Here is a 19553-nt window from a genome sequence, read left to right on the forward strand (position 1 = left end):
GTAAGTGTCCTGCACTTGTGCCACGTGAGTCGGCACCTTGGACGGTGTATATGTCACCTAGGACCACATCTGAGGTAGAAGCCAGACGAGGTGCACACGCATGACATCCTGCAAGATGAGTTAATACATGAGATAAGGTGTGCGATTGAAGATTGAAAACAACGAGTAGTACAATTTACTATGCATGTGAGCAGGGACAATCTGGACGGGGGTAGGGGAAGTGCTGGTACCAACCAAACTGGTGCATCACCCGATGTGTCGTGTCCTCCATGAAGATGTCAAAGACAACGGCTCATGTCATCAGCCAGAACTCACTGCGTGTACGAGGTATGTCCAATCTTCACGTCTACCTCGACAAGTCTGCAGAGCGAGAGAAGCCCAACCCCGCGCAACCTGCAAACAAAATATAATGTAAGTCATAGTACCTCAAGAACACCAGAAGCACGTGAAGGGAATAAATTACAAACCTGGGGATCCAACTCTTGTCCAACCTCATGAGTTCATCTGGGACCCACACTTAAAGTATCGAGAGCTCAGCTGCCTTAACTGCGATCAAGTATGAGCAGTGCCTCTCATGCATGCATGGGTTAAGCAGCTCTGTGTGGTCGGCATCTATACCTACCCACGATCGTTGCTGTAAAAAATAATATTGAATAAACTATCTCTAGACAACCTAAGTCTAACAGTTACAACTATCCTTAAGAAACCAAGTCCAACAGTTACAACTATCTTAAAAAACCTACATCCAGCAATTACAACTATCTAAAAAACTAGATCCAACAATTATAACTATCTTAAAAATCTACATCCAACCGTTACAACTATAACAAAGAAACTAGGTCTAACAATTACAACTATCTTTAAAAACCTACTTAAAACAATTATAATTATCCATAAAAAAAACTAGATCCAACAGTTAGAACTATCTCTACAGAACTTACGCTAAACAAATATAACTATCCTTTAAAATTTAGGTCTAACAGTCACAACTATTTAAAAAAACTACATCCAATAATTATAAAACTAAGTCTAACATATGTTATTCTACGATGCTGTAAAAATCTATACTAAAAAATATAGATGTAACATCACTAAATCCTAAATTTTATGTCTAACCTATGTACAAAACTAGATACGATAGCTATCATAACTAGTTTGTAAAAAATACTAAGATAAAAATATTTACTCTCACCAACAATAAATTTTAGTAGGGCTTTATCGCTTTCCTCTCCCTCACCTCCCCTCTCTCTCCTCTCCTCTGTCTCCTTGTGCATGGTGAAAATAAACTACTGTGTGACATTGACAAGTGAAAGGTCAGCACGTGTCAACTTATACTATAACTAGTTGTCTGTTGAAAGGTTAGATGTTACAGTGCCAACTTGACCAGTGGAACGAGACTGATACGATATGTCGCCTTTCTACCGCGTGACATAAGTCTGTATTTGTAATATTTCAATACTAGCGTATATATTTGTATTTATTTATTTAAATATATAAAAAAATCTCTTAAACCTAATGATTTTTTAAAACTGAAAAAGCTTATTTCTAATGAAATAAACTATAAGCTAAGAAGCTAAGTTGAGAATAGATTTTATGGTTTTTGATAGTTAAAAAATTATAAAATTATTATAAAATTAAATAACAAAATATCAGGACACAACGTGAATCTGGCCTCGTCCGACGTCTCTCTTCCGTCTCTTGGAAGTGCCTACCGCCGCCTCTGCTCTCCGCTCCCCACTCGTGATTCTAGGGTTGGATCGCTCGAGATGGACAAGGGTGCCGTCGCCGTCGCCGTGGCCTCTGCCCCCGCCTCCTCCTCCTCCGCCGCTGGGAAGAAGGCGAAGCGTTTCGAGATCAAGAAGTGGAACGCCGTCTCCCTCTGGGCCTGGGGTACGGACCGCAACCCACATCTCCGAGACTCCCTATCTCCCTTCTATTTTTTTTTTCGGTTGGATTTGTGCGATCTGACGTGATTCCGTTCGTGATTTTGCGCGTGCGCAGACATCGTGGTGGACAACTGCGCCATCTGCCGCAACCACATCATGGACCTCTGTGAGGGCTTTCCCCCCGCATCCGCCCGCTCCTTTCATTCGCTTTGTTTTGAGATTGTGTTCATCTGACCTGGCGGTGTCGTGGGGATCCGCGTTTGTGTTGTGTGTGCGGTGCAGGCATCGAGTGCCAGGCGAACCAGGCGAGCGCCACCAGTGAGGAGTGCACCGTCGCTTGGGGTATGATGTTGCATCTTCATACATTGTTTTCCCCCCATTATGCTACCGAATTTGGGGTCACATGCTGTTGTGGTGCGGTGGCAGTAGCATTACAGTGGCGTGGAATTTGCTGTATTATTTGGAACCCAGGGTGGAATGGTTGGAAGGGGTTTGGTACTGGTAGTGTTTGATCTTGTTTATTGGTGATGGTTTTGGTTGCCAAAACTCATACATGGTAGTGGAACTATCGGTACTTGGTTGGCCAGATCCTGCTGCAATTAGCATTGGTTCGCATGATGTTAGGTCTTGCCTGACTAGTGTGCTCTGCTCTGCCATGATTATAGTATGTCAGTTAGTCATCCAACCTTTGGGGCCCTGGGGTGTCCTGTATGGGATTTCTTGAAGGGGTTTACTTGCTTGGAACTAGAATCCTTGCAGGATTGCCTAGTTGCAGTTGCATCAAAATGGGTAGCGTTACTGAATAGTGGTTGCCATGCTTAGTTATTTGTATGGTACAAGTAATGTGGACGCGTCACGTCATGTATGGTTTGATTATAGTCATAGTTGCAACTTTGTAATATAACAATGAAGTTAAGAGTGCTGTATCAGATTGTCCTTGGTATATTGTTAAGTTTTTTGTACACTATGAAGTTGGCTTTGGGATGCCTCGACTCTTCTAATGTAACACTCAACATTATTGATCTTAAAGAGAAAAAGGCAAAGTACAGTTTTGTGGTTGGCTGTTATTGTCCTGAATTAACCATCTGTTGTATTCACCTCCAGATATGATTCAAACTTTCAAGTAATTACATGTATTTTGTTTGAAGGAATAGAGTGGTTAGTTTATGAATTGATGGCTGGGAGTTCCCAGGTCCCCTTTTCTTCATCTTGTATGCATGAGGAAGTGAGTGCGAATTCGTGAGGGGGGGGGGGGGCAAAGTAAGGCCAATTCCCACCGATCTAATACAATGTTAGGAGATGAATATCAGAGTTGTAAAAAGGAATTTATGGGAGGTGAATTATGATAATATTCATCTAAAAGGCTCCTTCAAGTAGGATGCAGCTTACTCAAGTTTTTCCATGTAACCTCTTAATTTTTTGGACTGCTCTGATTGGAACTAGCACTTTGTAGTTTATATCAGGAGTGTTAATCAAGAATATTGTATTTGATCATTATTCGATAAAGTAGTGTAAGGCAGTTTGGGTACTTCTTACTAATCCTATATCTGGCAGCTTCTTGCTTGTTTAGGTATTGTACACTAGTAGCAATAGGCATGGGTAGTAATTTGTTAGTTTTCCTCAAGGAAACAAAGCCAGGTTCTGTAGCCAAACATAATGCTTGTGTATCTTAACTGCCACAAATTTTTTGAAAGATGAGGGTATTATTCAAATGGGTTTATATATAAGGTTGATAACTGGACTATTGTGATTATTGAAGGAGCAATATGGATTTGCAACTTTTTGGTTGTAGAAGATTATCTTACAGCTTATTTGCCAATTGGACTCCTTGACTGGTTCTGATTTGTCTCTGTACTACTCATGGCACACAATATATTTTGCAAAGTGTTAAATCTAACTAGGGTCACTGAATTCTAAAAACCTGATATTATAATCTGTTTGTGTATCTCAGGAGTTTGCAACCACGCATTCCACTTCCACTGCATCAGCCGTTGGCTCAAGACCCGTCAAGTGTGCCCTCTAGGTTGGTAACCCTGGCAACTTCATCTTGATCAATGTGATTGTTACTCATGCATGTCCACCTTGTTCTCACCTTCCAAGTTGTAACTTGCAGACAACAGCGAGTGGGAGTTCCAGAAGTATGGTCACTAGACAGTCATGGCTTGGGCGCGAAAGTTGTTGCTTCATGTTTCACGGTAGTTTAGCAGTAGTGGTAACTGATGATTCAGAACAGGCTTGGGATGGTTATTGTGTGTGAGGCTTAGACTTTTGGTTGAAACCATATTCATCCTTGGGGCACTGTTCAGCAACTCTTCCTCCCTTAAAAGCTGTAGAGGAATATCTCTATTTGCAGAAATTAAGTGGCATTTGGTGGCTACCGCAGTGTTTACTCCAGTTTCCTCTATCTGCATATGAATTTGCGATGTTGCCATGATACAAGTTTTAATCTTTTACACCGGGGGAGATGCCCACCAATCTTGTTTGGTTCTCTGTACAGGGTGGTACATGTATGGGATGATGCAGGATATGTTGGTATATCTGTGTTGAGTTGGATGAAAGGTATCAACTTGTTTAGGATACAGTAATACAGATTTTAGGAATATTTTATTTAGATGATAAACATTTTATATGGGAAAATTGGTCGAATGATCTCGTAGAGGCTCTCATGTACTTAGTGATGATTAATGAGAATTAAGAATAATTAGCTATGCATTAGTAGCAATTAGATGTTATTAGTCAAAATTAAGTATTAATGTGGATAATTAGCGATGAATACTGACATGTTTTATAATTAATTGTAATTGGTAAAGATGAGTAGGATAATTTGTTGATAATTATAATTATAAAAATATCATATTATAAAGAAATTAAGTTATAAATAGATATAGTGCTTATCCTTTTAACAACTAAACACATTTATACATGTATTTCATACATCTAACTAAATACTCTATATTCGTTTCATACATCGAATCAAACATGCTATTTGTATAATCTCATCCATTCAGAATGATCACATTCTGTCAACTTATACAAACAATCAAATACTGCCTTATTTTCTAGAAAAAATTTGTAGCAAAATTTGACTATTCGACCAGCAGAAGCACCATGGACGTCCCCATAAATTTAAATCTCAGCTTCAGCAAATCAGACTCTTGGAATATAACAGCTGGCTCGCATTGATATCTGGTTTTGCCAACCACAACGTTAGACTGATTAATGATCCAACAGGCACCAGCAAGTTTTCGCTGGCGACTCGATTTTGCAGTCGAATCTTAGCAGGATCCGATGAGCTGTGTCATCTAAAAGAAATACAGTTACAACTGTGCTGAATATATTTGCTTCGATATGGCAATCTGCTAGTCGAACAGTAGCCGACACTCACCTCCACAAGCACAATAAAAAGAGCTCTGCACATCAGAATTCAGAAAGGCAGACCAAAAAAAAAAAAAAAAAAAAAAAACAGTACCCGACACTCACCTCCACAAGCACAATAAAAGGAGATCTGAACACTGAACAAGTAGTAACCAATGCTAGCATTTGTAACTTTACAGCAATCAATTTGAACATTTCATATTTCTAGATCCGTAAACACCACTATTCTAATTGATCCTTCTGAACAAACCAATTGGCACACCTTAGTAACAATCCTCCATCATTATTCAGGGCAGTGAGTGATTCCTTTCAGAGCAGTGAGTGATTCATGCCGCAACTGTATTTCTCTTGGTGACTGTATATGGGTTGGTCTCCAGCAGATTCTCCAGGGACTTCGCCTTCCGGCTTCTCACCCGGCCAGCCTCCTTCAGTAGCTCCGCGAGCCTCCGCTTCTCATCGTTGACGTCTGGGTTTGCTGTGCCCAGCTTCTCCTCACGCATTCCAACAACGTATTCCAAGATCTCAATGGCCTCATCCAGTCTGGTAAACGAAGTGCAGATATATTAAGTATTGACTGATAATTGGGGTGAAAATGAATTGCAAACTTTTCACATTAGTTTCTCAGGAATCTGATAATTGGGGTGATATTTCTTCCTTTCGGTCCAGTTTTGGAAAGTGCCACAAAGATAGCATTATTGCTTCAGAAATCTGATCTAGCCAGCTAAGTTAGAGAGTTGACATTTCTGATCCAGCCAGTTGTTGTACACTCGTACTCGGACTATAAAGCTAACAGTCCACATGCCTTACAAAGTAGCATGAAGTTTTCACATGAACAATAGGGAGGAAAAAAACAAATAGAAAAAGATAAAGAAAGAGGATAAAGTATGTGCAATCCTTCTTTACAGAACAGCCAGCGACAAGCAACTAAAGATGATGTAAGATGGTCCTACTCCAATTAAATTGATCCAACTTTATTAGCAATCAATATCTGATTAACTCAATTCGAGTAGCAAAAGCTGATAAAGATGCTAATCATGTGCCTAGCTGGAAGATGAGACGACTAAGACCAAAGAATAGAACTTGCAAGAGTAACCTTTACCCTACATATCAGCTACTATTCCCAGGAATAGTCCTTTACCCTACATCACTAACAGAAATGCAAATCATTATGCGAGTGGCCACATGGACAAATCATCAATACCTAGATGAGAAAACAATATTGATTTCCATATTCACTTAGGGATAAATCTTTGGAGAATATGAAAGGTGAGGTGTGCAAGAAAAACACTTCTATAAATTTTCGGTATGGCTGGTGCAATGAGATGTTTAACAAACTTATCACCCATATGAAAAGTTAACAGTTATTTTGCAAAGTGTATATGTTGCAAGATAGGGGCGGATGAATACTTGCAGGCTGTAGCTGGTGATGTACAGAGTCGATATTGTGGCGAGAAATAACTTAATGTGGGAATACGTAGGGAGCTTACCTTCCCATTGCATCATAAGTTCCAGCAAGATTGCTGTATACTCCTAAAGTATCTGGATGGTATGGCCCGTATTCTTGTTCCAGAACAGTTCTAGCTTCCTCAAACAGTTCTGCAGCTTCATTTATTGAGTATCTTTGAACGCATGCTAACCCCATCTGGTTCAGGGCAATTCCAAAGAAGGCAGACTTTTTCTCACCACAAGTGCGGAGCTTTGCAATCGCACTCTTGAAGGAATCGTAGGACTCTCCGTAATTGCCCAAAATATAGTACAAGACGCCCATCTGAGCCTCAATTCCAGCAATTGTGCTCTGTTGACCGGCAGAATTGTTGTACATTTTTAAGGCCTTCTGTAGTAACTTGAGTGCTTGATCATGCTCATTCATGGTCTCATATATGGCTGAAACATCAGTCAAACCAGTGGCAATTTCTTCCAGAGAAGTCCCTGGAATAGGTTTCTGATAAATCTTGAGGGCATTTTCACAGTAGGATTTTGACTCCCTCAGCTTTCCTGTCTTGTTGTACAGATCCGCTAGACGCAAAAACACAGAAGCCACAGTTGCATGATTCTCCCCTTTGCTGGTCTTGAATACTGTAAGAGCTTTCTGGTAAGCAAACACAGCCTCATCGTACCGACCCAAGGAGAGGTAAATGTCACCAATGCTGCAATCCACTGAGGCCACCTCAGTCTCCTGGCCATTGGCGACCATGGCCATGCTAGCCATCACTAGATGCTCCAGGGCAGCTTCATGGTTACCCTTGGTGTCACAAATAAGACCCATCAGCCTCCTATCAGCTGTTTCTTCTAGTGAGGCTGGCTCGCCATGCTCTCTGTGGATGTCAAGAGCCATCTGACACAATCTTTGTGCTTCATCGAGTTGTAGTGCCTGCACATGGGCCTCAGCCAAGTACCGGCAAGTCTCTCCAACCCTTGGGTCTTGCTCTCCCAATGTTTGCTTCTGAATTTCAAGCCCAGCAGCATACCATTGCAGTGAGAGTGCAGTCTGACCTAGCATCCCATAGGTGTCCCCCAACTGCATGCAGCCAGAAAACTTTGCAAGAGCATGCTCCTGACCTTCCTCAATTACAGGGATCTCGAGGGATCGCTGCAGCACAGGTACAGCCTCTTCGTATTTTCCCAAGTTGCAGTAGATTGCTGCAACAACATGCAAACTCATCACCAAGTTCAAGCTCGGCTTTCCACCGGCGCATTTCTCGAACGACTTGGTGGCACGGAGAGCATATTTCAGTGCTCTCCGTGGATTTTCAGAGGCAATCAAGTCTCTTGCATGTTTAAGAAGAAATGGACCAAGGTCTGGGTTATCAAGCCCAGCATCTTCTGTGCAATTCTGTGGATTGGCATTTGATTTCCGTCGACGGCCAACTCGGCTTCCAAGTTTGCTGACCTCACTCTCGCCTTCCTCAGGGGACGCCTTGCCATTGGGGCCAACAGAGGCATCAGACTCAAGCTGTGATTTTGAGGCCTTCTTCGACTTCTTGGATGAATTTGAAGACTGTGTTTTGACTGGGGTCCCATTATCAGCTGCAGGTACCGCATTGGTTACACTCCCACTCTCCTCTTCCTCCTCAATCACCTTCATGGCCTCCATTTCTCCAGCAACAAGGTGGCGAAGTTCCGAGTCAATCCTTGACTCCTCCCCATCCGACCCAAAGCTCTCGCGTGACGGGGACCCACCCTCACTCGAGCTCTCCATCTCACACACATTGTTGTAGAGCTGCTCGATAGAGGGCTCCGCAGCACCAGAACCCTCAACATGCATCTCAAGTGCCTCACTTTGCATGCTTGTCACCATTGTTGAAGCTGCCGTCGACTTTGGGGCGGACAAATTTTCGTTGTTTTGGGAGGAATTCACCCCGTTCGGCCCCTCCTCAGAAACAACTCCATCCACTGTGATTCCTGGCATCTTGTGATATAATTATGCCAAGGTCCTTCAACCCCAGAAGCCGAAACAGACGGACAAGCTCTCCACAATACCCTGAAAGAAACTGAGCGAAAACAATTAAGGTGACATGTAAATGCTTCAAAATCGAACCCGTAAGAATCTATTATTGAATAAACTCCAACATCGGCTAAGTTATTAACGACGAGCAAGCGGGAAAGCAGATAAACATCAGATCAGATTTATTTATATGATAAAACGAAATGCGCTAATTAATACCAACAAAATTGCAACTTTCGGCAGCAAATGTATCAGGAAGGGGGCAGAATACCAATTCACAACAATCAAGCGGGATCCCACGCTTCTGACCATACAGAACCCAAATTCCCTCCCACATCATCGCATCCCACCAAGCCAAAACCGCAGAAATAGAACAGCACAGGAAGTTAAAGACGCGACAATCGAGCGGATCTGGGTGGCCTCACCGTGATCAGCGCTCAGCAGCTCGATCCACGCGGCATTGCACTTGCACGCATCGCCCGGGCTGGGGACCGATCAGCTCAGGCAACAGGAAGGGCAGAATGGAGGAACGAATCGTCAGCTTCGTTGTGGGAGGACGAGAGCGTGATAGGGAAGGGAGGAGGAGGCCAAGGGAGGCTGCCTTACCATACATAGGAAGGAGGCGACGGGTGCGGCGGAGGGGAGGGGCCGAGAAATGGCTCGCGCCTCGGTGCAATCGGACCACAGGTGAGGCATCCAACTCGGGCAGGGGCATTTTGGTCAGCTCAGGTGCGGGCAGAGAGGGAAAAGGATACGAAAACGGGGATCCGGCTCTGATGCGTAGAAGGTAAGGCACGGATGAACAATACTATATAAACAATATTCTGTGTCTAGTTGAATTGTAATTTACAGTGTGTTACTGTTTATAAAATATTATAATAGAAGCAATACACATGTACGTACTTTTTTACATGTACTATAGCGGTGATACTATAGCTACTGTCCACATACTGTAGTAGAGAAAAGTTATATCATTGTTTATCTGTACTTTCCTTGGACACGTCAGAGGAATTAACCAAAAAAAAAAACTCCAAAGTCCAAAGTGACAATTTTTTTCGATGTTTTGATTGGCAAATTATAAATTGGTTGTACTAAGTATAACAAGTTTCAAGTGCTTTATTTTCTACATCTGCCCATACCCACATTATAGCGCATAGGAAATGGTATACATTTGGTCAACCTCATCTAATGGCTCTTGTTGATCTCATGACCTGCTTTCGTTCAACTAATAGGAACAACCGGCATCTAAAAAAAATAGTAGGAAGAACTACCACCACTCCTTTAATTGTTATCACTGGCTTCTAATAACCATCATATCTCATCTAAATAAAACACATGCATTGCGCGTATACGGTTACTAGCAAGCAGTGATAGTGAATTAGAGAAACAACACATTGCGAGACAAATAGTTAATTTCCGTTATTTCTATCGCAAGCAATTTGTCGCTTAGGATTGAACCACAGGAGATGGGTCACTCGAATTGGGGTCACCCCACGATAAAAGGTTATGGTTATGATTAGGTTATGGGTAATTTCAACACTTCAATAGTGCACCTTTCTCAGTCTCACTCCGGTTTGTATTTCGTTGATTAAATTCCTATAAGTGGAAAATGTCATAGCCTGTGCATAATTTCTTTGAACTCACGTGTTCTAAACTGTTTTTGGTTTTAATTCTTGTGCGAGGTAACCATCCATTTAAGAAGATCCTATGACTGCCTTTTTCTAACACCTCAAGTTTAAGAGGGAGGTATGAAAAAGTGGTGTTAGAAAGTAAGGGCTCGATGGTAATTTCATGTGGCAATTGGGCAGGCATTACTACCCACCGGCCACCGCTCCACAATTGTCCTCCACATGACTTGGATTGAGAGTAAGGAATACAGACGGCTACAACAGCTGCTTCAGCGACGAAAGGAGCAACAAGATTACTCGAGGGAGATCAACATGTGGTCCATTGGGATGACGTACCGGAGCTTCAACTCCACCAAAGCAAGTGAGAATCATGGTGTCATCTTAGTTATGGATATGGGTCACAAGAGGCGACTGCATTAATCGGATGGCGATGGTGGCCAGATGATAAGAGGCGATCGCGCAAATCCTTGCGGTTATGCCGTCAAAGAGAGGATATGACATTGCACGGTGACCATATGGTGTTGGCGGGATGATAAGGAAGATCTAGCTGGAAACAAGAGAGGTTGTGAGAGAGGAACACTGACTAGAAGTATTGCTAACATAAATTTTTCACCAAAAAAGAGTAAAATGAAAGTACCATCATGCCCCCGTTCGATGGATGGTGAGATGATGTGGAGGAGCTAGCACCTCGGATGGACCGAACCATTATCTAATTAAACTGCTAAGCTTACGATAAATCTAAGGTTCTACAGAGGTACTTAGACGAGAGAGATTGTTATTAGATCCTAATAATAATCATTAGCATATTATTAGTATAACTATATAATGTCTAAACACTAGGACATAATGATAAATAAAGGCTAGTCACGCATATCATTCGCACACTTGGGTTGGGTTATGTTTGGTTCGGGTCTACGATCCATCAATATACTAATGGGTTACGGTCTAATATAACTCAGGCGAAACATTTTATCGTTCTAGCGCAGGCTTATGTCAGTAAACGTTAGTTAGACAAAGCCACCACCTAATTTAGCTAAAAAGCTTCCTATGTTAGTTGTGAAACAAAAAATCTATGTAAGCTAACCAAACTCGGTTAAGGTTAGCTAATCTGGTTATTGTTATCCGAAAGAAGCCTCAGACTTGTTATTTCGACAAATTACAAGTCTAACAATGATAAGGGAGCAAATCTTTGGAGGGTTTATGGCTGGAAGTCGCCCTCGAGACCCATACAACGGAGGTTTCAGACAGCGTCGTCCAACCTGCTCCGCCTCTCGCTCCAACAGTCCAGCCGTAGTCAGGATCTATTTAGTTCACTATCACATTTTATCAAAATTTACCATATTTTATTAGATACCATCTCTATTTTCTTTTACTTATCGTTTAAAATTTTAATATAGTTTTTAACAAACATATTTAATCATTAATTTTGATAACTATCTTTTGGTAAAAGTTAATAAAAATTAGATGATATCAAAGTATTTTTTATAACATATTCACTACTATAATTTTTATGTAATAAATCTTAATAGTTTTGTATATATTAGTAGCCAAAGTTTCTAAAGTTTGACTAAACGTATTTTAAAACGATATCTATTTAAAAACCGAGATAATAACTGTTTGTTTCACTGCTATAACTATGATGTACTATAATTTGTCAAATATTAGACACACATGTTATAGACTCATTCTCTTACCAAATTTTATTTAAGATATAGCATCAATTTATTAATCACCCCTTAAATAACATTTAGCAAGTAGGTGTGACCTTGTTTAGAAGTAAACCAAACATGCCCTCTTTCTCTCACCGACTGCAGGATTCTTCGTGTCCAGCGGTGCAGAGCGCTCCCTGTTTCCCCGACCTCTTAATCTGGACGCATTATTTAGCAATCAGCTGCTAAATATCACGCTCTTGTTCACCATTTAATTGTACTGCTCCTGCTTGTCTTAATGTTTTCCCTTTTAGAAATATTCAATACAGGATGCAGGGTTGGTGAACTGAACCAGTCATGTCTGCTTATGACATTTCTCGTTAGATTGGACGTCTCATCTACCGATCAATCCTCACTGGTTGTCCCAGGAAAATTACGAGGACACGGAGAGGGACATGGAGAAACGAGATAAGGATGGTGTTTGTTTCGTGAGCTAATTTACTGCTGGAAAATCCATAGAGTTCTTATTTTTCTCACCAATCAGAGACCGCAACTTCTTCTGGTGCAGACACTATTTTTGCACTGTTTTATATAGATGAGTGCTGGGATATGATGTGATTGCGAGATCTTTTTGTCTTTGCTGTTCCTCGGTTGTTAGTAGGAGGCCAGAGTGGATGATCGGTTGGCACGAAAACGATGGAGCGGCAGAAACGAAACAGAGGTTGTCATGATGTAGTTGACAGACATAAACAAATTACCTATTAGTTGGTCTCGCCGGAGGATAAAGTGGAAGCTTCAGCCTTCGGAGTAGGCGAGAGTGGCTCGTCACCGACCGCCGACCGACCAGCCGGCGAGCTCCACTGCTTTGTTCGGCTGGCTGGATGGATTCCCCCGAACCACCGCGATAACACCACCGCATTAGTCTCATCGCGCCGTGTCTAGTGGACACTGATAATGTTTTTCTAAGTTAATTAATTTTTAGTTACTTTAGCGACTGATACATTTTTATAATATATTCGCTCGACATACTATACTAAAATGCCACTGAGCTCCATAAAAAAGTACTCTTTTACAACATAGAGACTTTTTTTCTTCTTCCATGTGGTATTTTTTTACCTCACGATATGGAAACTGATTGAAATGACCACCATGCCCTCTTTCTCCCCTTGTCATCTCGATCACCCTGATACTCACCGTCCCTCCCTCCATCGCACCTTGGGAGGTGCTCCACGCTGGCCTCCGTCTCCCCGGTGTCCGTCTGCAGCATCCTCGTTGGCGGTGTACGCGGATCCGTAGATGTATCATACCTCCTTGTTTGTCCTCAGCGCTGGGATAGTGAGCGCAGGCATGGCCGTGCGGGACACGGTTGCGTGAGCCATGGTACCGTACAACACGGTGTGCCGTGTGCATGTGGTCGTGGAGCCGGCTGCGGCTGGCACGCGAGAAACTAGGCCCAAGGGGCGAAAGACGCGGTGGCTGGCGAGGGAGAAGGCGAGAAGCCAAGTCGTGGTACCCGTGGCCTCGCATCGGGGGCGTTCGCGGAGCTGGGCTTCCGCAAGGTAAACAGGCAGAGGTAGTGAAGGTAGGAGTTTTTTATTTTTATATTTTTTATCATTAATATTTAAATAAATAGATCATTGATGATAATATTTACATAAATAGATATCTTACCGCTCTCTTAGAGGACGGTAAAGATACCACAGTGGCAGAGCCACCCATTACCGCTCTCTTAGGGGGCGGGTAGGGCCCACCCTGAGCACGGTGCCCTTACTGCCCTCTGAGATAGTGGTTAGCTCTTGTCGCCCTCCCAGGGGGCAGTTAGTTCCACCCCTTGAAAATTTGAATTTTTTTAATTTAAATTTTGTATACGTCAATTTGAAAAATAGTGCATATTCATTCAGTGAAAATGTTAGTTGTACAAAAAGTGGTCAAATCGGCATGACGGGGTAGTTACTTTTTAAAATTTTTAGATCAATGTAAATTTGTCGATATTTGTTTATTTATTTGATGTAAAATTATATGAGTAATTTTTTAGTGACGTAATGTTGGGATGATACAAAATCTAATTTTCGAATAATTATAATTGTGAAACACTATTAGTATAATTCCCGGCACAGAAGTTACATACACTGATAAATATTATATGGAACATATGGTTTGTCGTTGCTGCGCGAATAGACCATAACAATAAAGATATGACTACAACAAATATTAGCATGTACGATATGACTAAAGACTAACCTAATAGCGTGTCGCTGCTAATCCTAACATACCTTGGTAGGTGAAAATATGCCAGGTTACAGTAGATGCTATCTGCTGAGTGCACTTAGGATATTTATCCTTTCTCAGGGTATCGGGGCCACCCGCCTTAGCGCGATGGGTCCTCTCCTGCTTCCTTGCACTCTCTACTTCGCGTGCTTGAGCAGCGATGACCTCCTCCGCTGTCTTCCTCCTCTGCCGCTTGAGCTGTAGTTCCTCATGCTGTTGCTCGTACTCCCGGCATTCATACGCTCCCCTCCTCTACTGCATGCTTATGTCGACCCATCGCTTCTGATCCTTATTTTGCTCCATGTCGAACAATTTCATGAAGTCACAAATAGGTGGATGAGACTGGATAAATAAAACAAGATGTGAGATTAGTAAAACAGTGCATAAATCATATGGAAAGTGACACATGAGTGATCTATGTCGTTATATTGGTGGGTACTCATACGATCCATTTTGAAGCTTGTCGTATTGGTAGTTGGCACATACGAAGAAACATAGACCATAGGTGTAAGAGATGTCCTGGGACTTGCGAAGCCTACAAATGTCATCACGCAAGCACATCGGCGATTTGACCCCCAAGGGATGAAAATCCCCTAATATTTCTTGGCTGGGTTTGGTAGAGCTGAGGAAGATATTGCAGTTGAGAGAGCTGAGGAAGGAGTGGTCTATCCATGGATAAGGATGGGGTTATTTATGGTGGCTGGGGGCTGTTGTATGACTGAGTGCATAGGTTTGGCTGGGGGCTGGAGCATAGGATTCACTGTGGAAGATGAAAAAGTTGTGGCATTGATGCTAGGTAGAGATTCCCTGTGTCAAGATAGATGTGTTGTCATTTAATTTATGATTAAAGTTATGCCGCGTTGTCACTTCATGTCTATAGCCTGCGTCAGGACATAGATGTTATTTCATGGTTAAAACTGAGTCATGTGGTCACTTCGTGTCTAAAGCCAAACTCATGACATGGGTGTTGTCATTTCATGCTTGAAGCTCTATCGTATGGTCACTTCGTGTATAAGTAGTTTTCTAAATAATGCTTTTGATATATTGGATACAATTGTGCTTGGATAGTACGTTAATATAATAAATGTACCATCACATTGATTAGATATAAAGTTCATAAATAGTTCATAGCATAGTATGTTAATATAAGACAGTAAACATATACTCATCGAACTGAACTAGTGAAATGGAAATGTAAACAAAAGAAATAGTCGTGGCTGACATTTGCATAGTTCTTAGTGGATAGATATTGAATACTGTTGAGGGTAAACCCTTACAGTGATTCCGAGGTGTGTTGGTTGGTGTGTGAACGGCGTTTCAGGGAGAGAATGTGTCTATCCGTGCAAACGAAGGATTCTGGGACACCGGGGGTTATACATGTTCGGGTCTTCCGGAGGATAATAACTCTACGCCCTGGTTCTTTTGTGTGTTATAGTAGATCTCACCTGGTTACAGCGGTGTTATAGAGGTTACCGGAACTGATCTGCCTTGTCTTCATCCCTTCATATACTAGGGAATGGGAGAACTAACATGTCGGTTCTACACAGATGGCCTCTGCTCATCCTAACATCTATCTCAGATCATCATTACGGAGTACAGGGCATGTAACTTTGCTCTGACAGCATTGTACATCGTGCGGCCGCGCGCCGTCTTTGCCCAGCCTATAGAACCTTTATCATGCTGCATTTAATGCGACAGGACGGAATGATGCACTCCTACACCATCCTTGTCTGCTTGCCTCTGCGCGCCATCTTCGTCCACTTGCCCCTGCATGCCGCACTCGTCCACTTGCCTCTGCGCGCCATTCTCGCCCACTTGCCTCTGTTGAATGGCTGATAACATTCCATCTGTCGTGCGGTGCTGCGCCATCCTGTAGAGTCTCACACCGTAGCCTTTAAGGCTACGGGACGGGACACGCCCCCTGCATCGCCCACGACCTTATCCATCGGGGCTGGTGCCTGGTGAAGATGATTGCTCAGGTAAGTGTCCAATCAGGTCCTGCGACCAAGGGGGCTGGTCGTGGGTTTGTGTGAAGATGCGGTGAGAGTGGTCGTTGGAGGCCTTGTACCGGTCGAAGTAGCTCATCGACCAACTACATTTTATAGGAGATGTTCCCCTGACCGTTTGTACCCTTTATGGGTCTGTTTAGTTGGGGTACCCCTTTATTTGGTACACCGATAAATACCTAGATCATCTTAAGATGGCGGAGAAAAGTGGTGACACAAATATCGAAAGAATGCTAGTTGTACTAGTCAATGCTATCAGGGTAACATGATTATCGTTTCCGAAGTGGTGACGCAGAGTTGTAAGGATAGGTACTAGCAAATCCACCATTATTTTCAGGGTCACCAATATCCTTCGGAGATGAAGGCCTTAAAGGGAGGGGTCATTGTGGCATGGAATCATCATCTTGAGCTATCACGGTAGTAGCGCGTCCTATTTTTTTGTTGGTTGTACGGTATCTCGATGTGGTGCGTGAACGTCCTCTTACAGTGTTCATTGAACCTTCTTTTGTATTGCTGCTAGAACATCGAGGCATTAGAGGCATGAAATCATCATCCTCATCGTTCTCGTCATTTAGTGGGTAAGTAGTAGAGGGCACCCCTATACCTCTTAGGTTCACTGAATGTCGTTGTCTTCCACACGAACCGGGCATCGCATCCCCACCGAAGAGTATATACATCACTAAGAAGTTTGTGATTTCTTTATTGATCAATTGTGCGTCTTTTGGGAACGTTTAACGCAAAAAAAAAAGCATTCGAATCAATGAAAAAAGATAAGTAGTGTGCCCAAATAGGAAATGACAAACCTGAATGTGGGATGCATACTTGTCGATGATATGGGAACCGGGAGTTCTCGAGTCTTGAGGCCAGGACAGCACAGTGCCACGTGGCGCCATCCCTCGGGGGACCATCTCCCCGAGGGTCCGAGAATAGCTAGACCCAGACCCGGGAGGGGGTGCTCGGGCCAAAGAACTGTTGGTCCCAAAGTACCCAGAGTTCCCTAAGGACCAGAGAAGAGACAGATCCGGGAGGGGGTGCTCGGGGCCAAGAACAGTTGGTCCCCGAGTACCCAGAGTTCCCCGAGGACCCGAGAAGAACCGTGCCCGAAAGGGGGTGCTCGGGGCCAAGAACAGTTGGTCCCTGAGTACCCAGAGTTCCCTGAGGACCTAAGAAGCCCCTTGCCGGTGGACCCTGTAAGGGCTCCACGGTGAGGTGTCAATCGATGGGAAGCCCTATGCTGCATTTAAGAGGGAGCATGGCCTGTCACATCCAACCACTCCCCATCACGCCTGTCGTACTGAGTACATAAGTCCTTGCCACCGCCTAGCAGGAAGGCGTGGGGACATTTAATATGACGAGTCCCATCGCACGTCACTCTGCGGGGCCCATAAAGGAAAACGGCTTGAAGATATCGTCGATGGGCTTGAGGCATATCGCCTGTCGCCCTGCCACGTCAGACCGTGTCAGATCTACTCTGACCGGACGGGCATGCGGGGATATTCAGCGGCTGGCCGGTGGCCCCCTCCCCCCCTTGCGCCTGTTAAAGTTGGGGTGTAATGACCGACGGGACCGACCGAATGGCGTATTTTCAACCCTTGTAACATCAAACTGTAAACCCATGATGGTTATTTTCCATTTATAATTTACGGGAACTCGTGCCCCCATTCTGGGCACGCCGAGCCTCCCCTATTAGGATAAAAGGGGGGGGCACTTCGTAGAAAGAGAGGCTGGTAGAGATTCTGTGTCAGGACCCCGATCCCGGGTTCCCCTGTGTCTCCTGTATCAGTCCCTGGATCAAGTAGCTGATACGCACAGAATTCAACAGAATGATATCAAATACATACTTCGAATACAATTAAGTAAAATAAATACCTGAAAAGAGAAAAGATGGTCTGGTGGACAAGAATCCACAGCAGACCAGCCAGGCAGAAGAGCCTACAGCGCAGCGGAGCGAAACGACGATGCAACCCAATGCCACAGGCAACTTGGGTGCGGACGCGACCTTAGACTTCTTCTCTTCGAATTCATCTGAGTTGAGGTTGATCTCCAACTCAACAATTTGAAAGCAACAAGACTGAGTACGGAAGGTACTTAACAAGTCCTATACTACTTCAAAGGGGTTGATAGATGCATAATGAATATTTCAATGATAAGGTTTTACGGTATAGTTTTAAGCGTAAAGCAGGTTTTATGCAGATATCCAGTTATATTCTCCACCGTTAACCTTTTTGAAATAAATGTAACAAAGCTTTTGAAAACAAGGGCAGGCATCTTCTGTTGGTCTGAGTATCACCTCAAGTCCCCAACGCATTAGAAGGTAACATGATAACAAAGCTTTCAAAACGGTTTAGAAGTAAAACCGTTCAGGCATCTTCTGTTGGTACTGAGTATCACCTCAAGTCCCCAATGTATTAGAAGGTGGCCTGATAACAAAGCTTTCAAAGCAGTTTAGAAGTAAAACAGTTCAGGCATCTTCTGTTGGTACTGAGTATCACCTCAAGTCCCCAACGTATTAGAAGGTGACCTGATAGCAAAGCTGTCGAAATAGTTTTAAAACCAAAACTAGGGTAACAAGTTGTATCTGGGGGTTTCAGTCCTGGGAGGGGCTATACCTCACTCCGCAGTCCCTTTTATCACATCTGGTGTACCTCTAGTACCACACAGCTTCTGGCGGATCGAGCCAGGAAACACATCACACGGACATCTAGTCCACACACTCACTCATCAAGACACACGCACCCGGAGTCTATTCAAGTGAGGTCAATGCTTTGCATGTCCATGACCGTGGACACAGCTATTCGAATAGGTTTACACTCTGCAGAGGTTGTACAGCTTTACCCATACGATATGCTCAGCCTCCAACCGTTGCAAGTGGAGGAGCGAATCATACCGAGACTCTCCAAACACTTTTCCTGCCGGGCTTTTCCACGAGACACGCCAAGTTCCAGAGCTGCATGTTCCGAAGGCCAGCCTCCATTTTTAAGCCTAAGCCGGTCCCTGAACCTCCAAACAGCGGGACAGATAAACCCCTGGCTGCTCGTTGCTCTCAGCCTCCTGGTATGATGCCCAACTCAGTCCAATGAAGGAAAATCAAGTCATGCCCATACAGGACGCATGGTTGCACGGGGTGGCTAAGCATGACGGCGCAAGACTCGGTCCTTAAGCGGCCGGGCTAGGCATCTTCATGGGCAATGAATACCATCATGTAACTCAAGCCCCCAAGAGCATCCTCCCCGGAGGACTACTCTACATGCCATCGCCAAAACAGTTTTCACCCATTTTTACACATCACTTTCATG

General features: G+C 43.5%; 2 protein-coding genes across 3 annotated transcripts; one reads left to right on the forward strand and one right to left on the reverse strand.

Moving 5' to 3' along the window:
* The first annotated feature begins 1666 nt into the window (after positions 1 to 1666).
* LOC133919641 (uncharacterized) lies at positions 1667 to 4263 on the forward strand. Its single transcript, XM_062364095.1, has 5 exons — positions 1667 to 1890; positions 2002 to 2052; positions 2169 to 2228; positions 3838 to 3909; positions 4000 to 4263. The coding sequence occupies exons 1-5, from the start codon at positions 1767 to 1769 to the stop codon at positions 4035 to 4037; spliced, it is 345 nt and encodes a 114-aa protein (XP_062220079.1). The 5' UTR covers positions 1667 to 1766; the 3' UTR covers positions 4038 to 4263.
* A 926-nt stretch (positions 4264 to 5189) lies between these two features.
* Positions 5190 to 9375, reverse strand: LOC133919640 (protein KINESIN LIGHT CHAIN-RELATED 2-like). 2 transcript variants are annotated; one of them, XM_062364094.1, is made up of 3 exons: positions 9132 to 9375; positions 6749 to 8742; positions 5190 to 5801 (listed from the first exon to the last, which is right to left on the reverse strand). In XM_062364094.1, the coding sequence occupies exons 2-3, from the start codon at positions 8668 to 8670 to the stop codon at positions 5588 to 5590; spliced, it is 2136 nt and encodes a 711-aa protein (XP_062220078.1). In that variant the 5' UTR covers positions 8671 to 8742; positions 9132 to 9375; the 3' UTR covers positions 5190 to 5587. The 2 variants fall into 2 exon arrangements, with proteins under 2 accessions (XP_062220078.1, XP_062220077.1); XM_062364093.1 differs by having other exon boundaries at positions 6749 to 8752.
* Positions 9376 to 19553: the final 10178 nt, after the last annotated feature.

This window comes from Phragmites australis, chromosome 5, assembly GCF_958298935.1.
Source record: "Phragmites australis chromosome 5, lpPhrAust1.1, whole genome shotgun sequence".
Classification (NCBI taxonomy): domain Eukaryota; kingdom Viridiplantae; phylum Streptophyta; class Magnoliopsida; order Poales; family Poaceae; genus Phragmites; species Phragmites australis.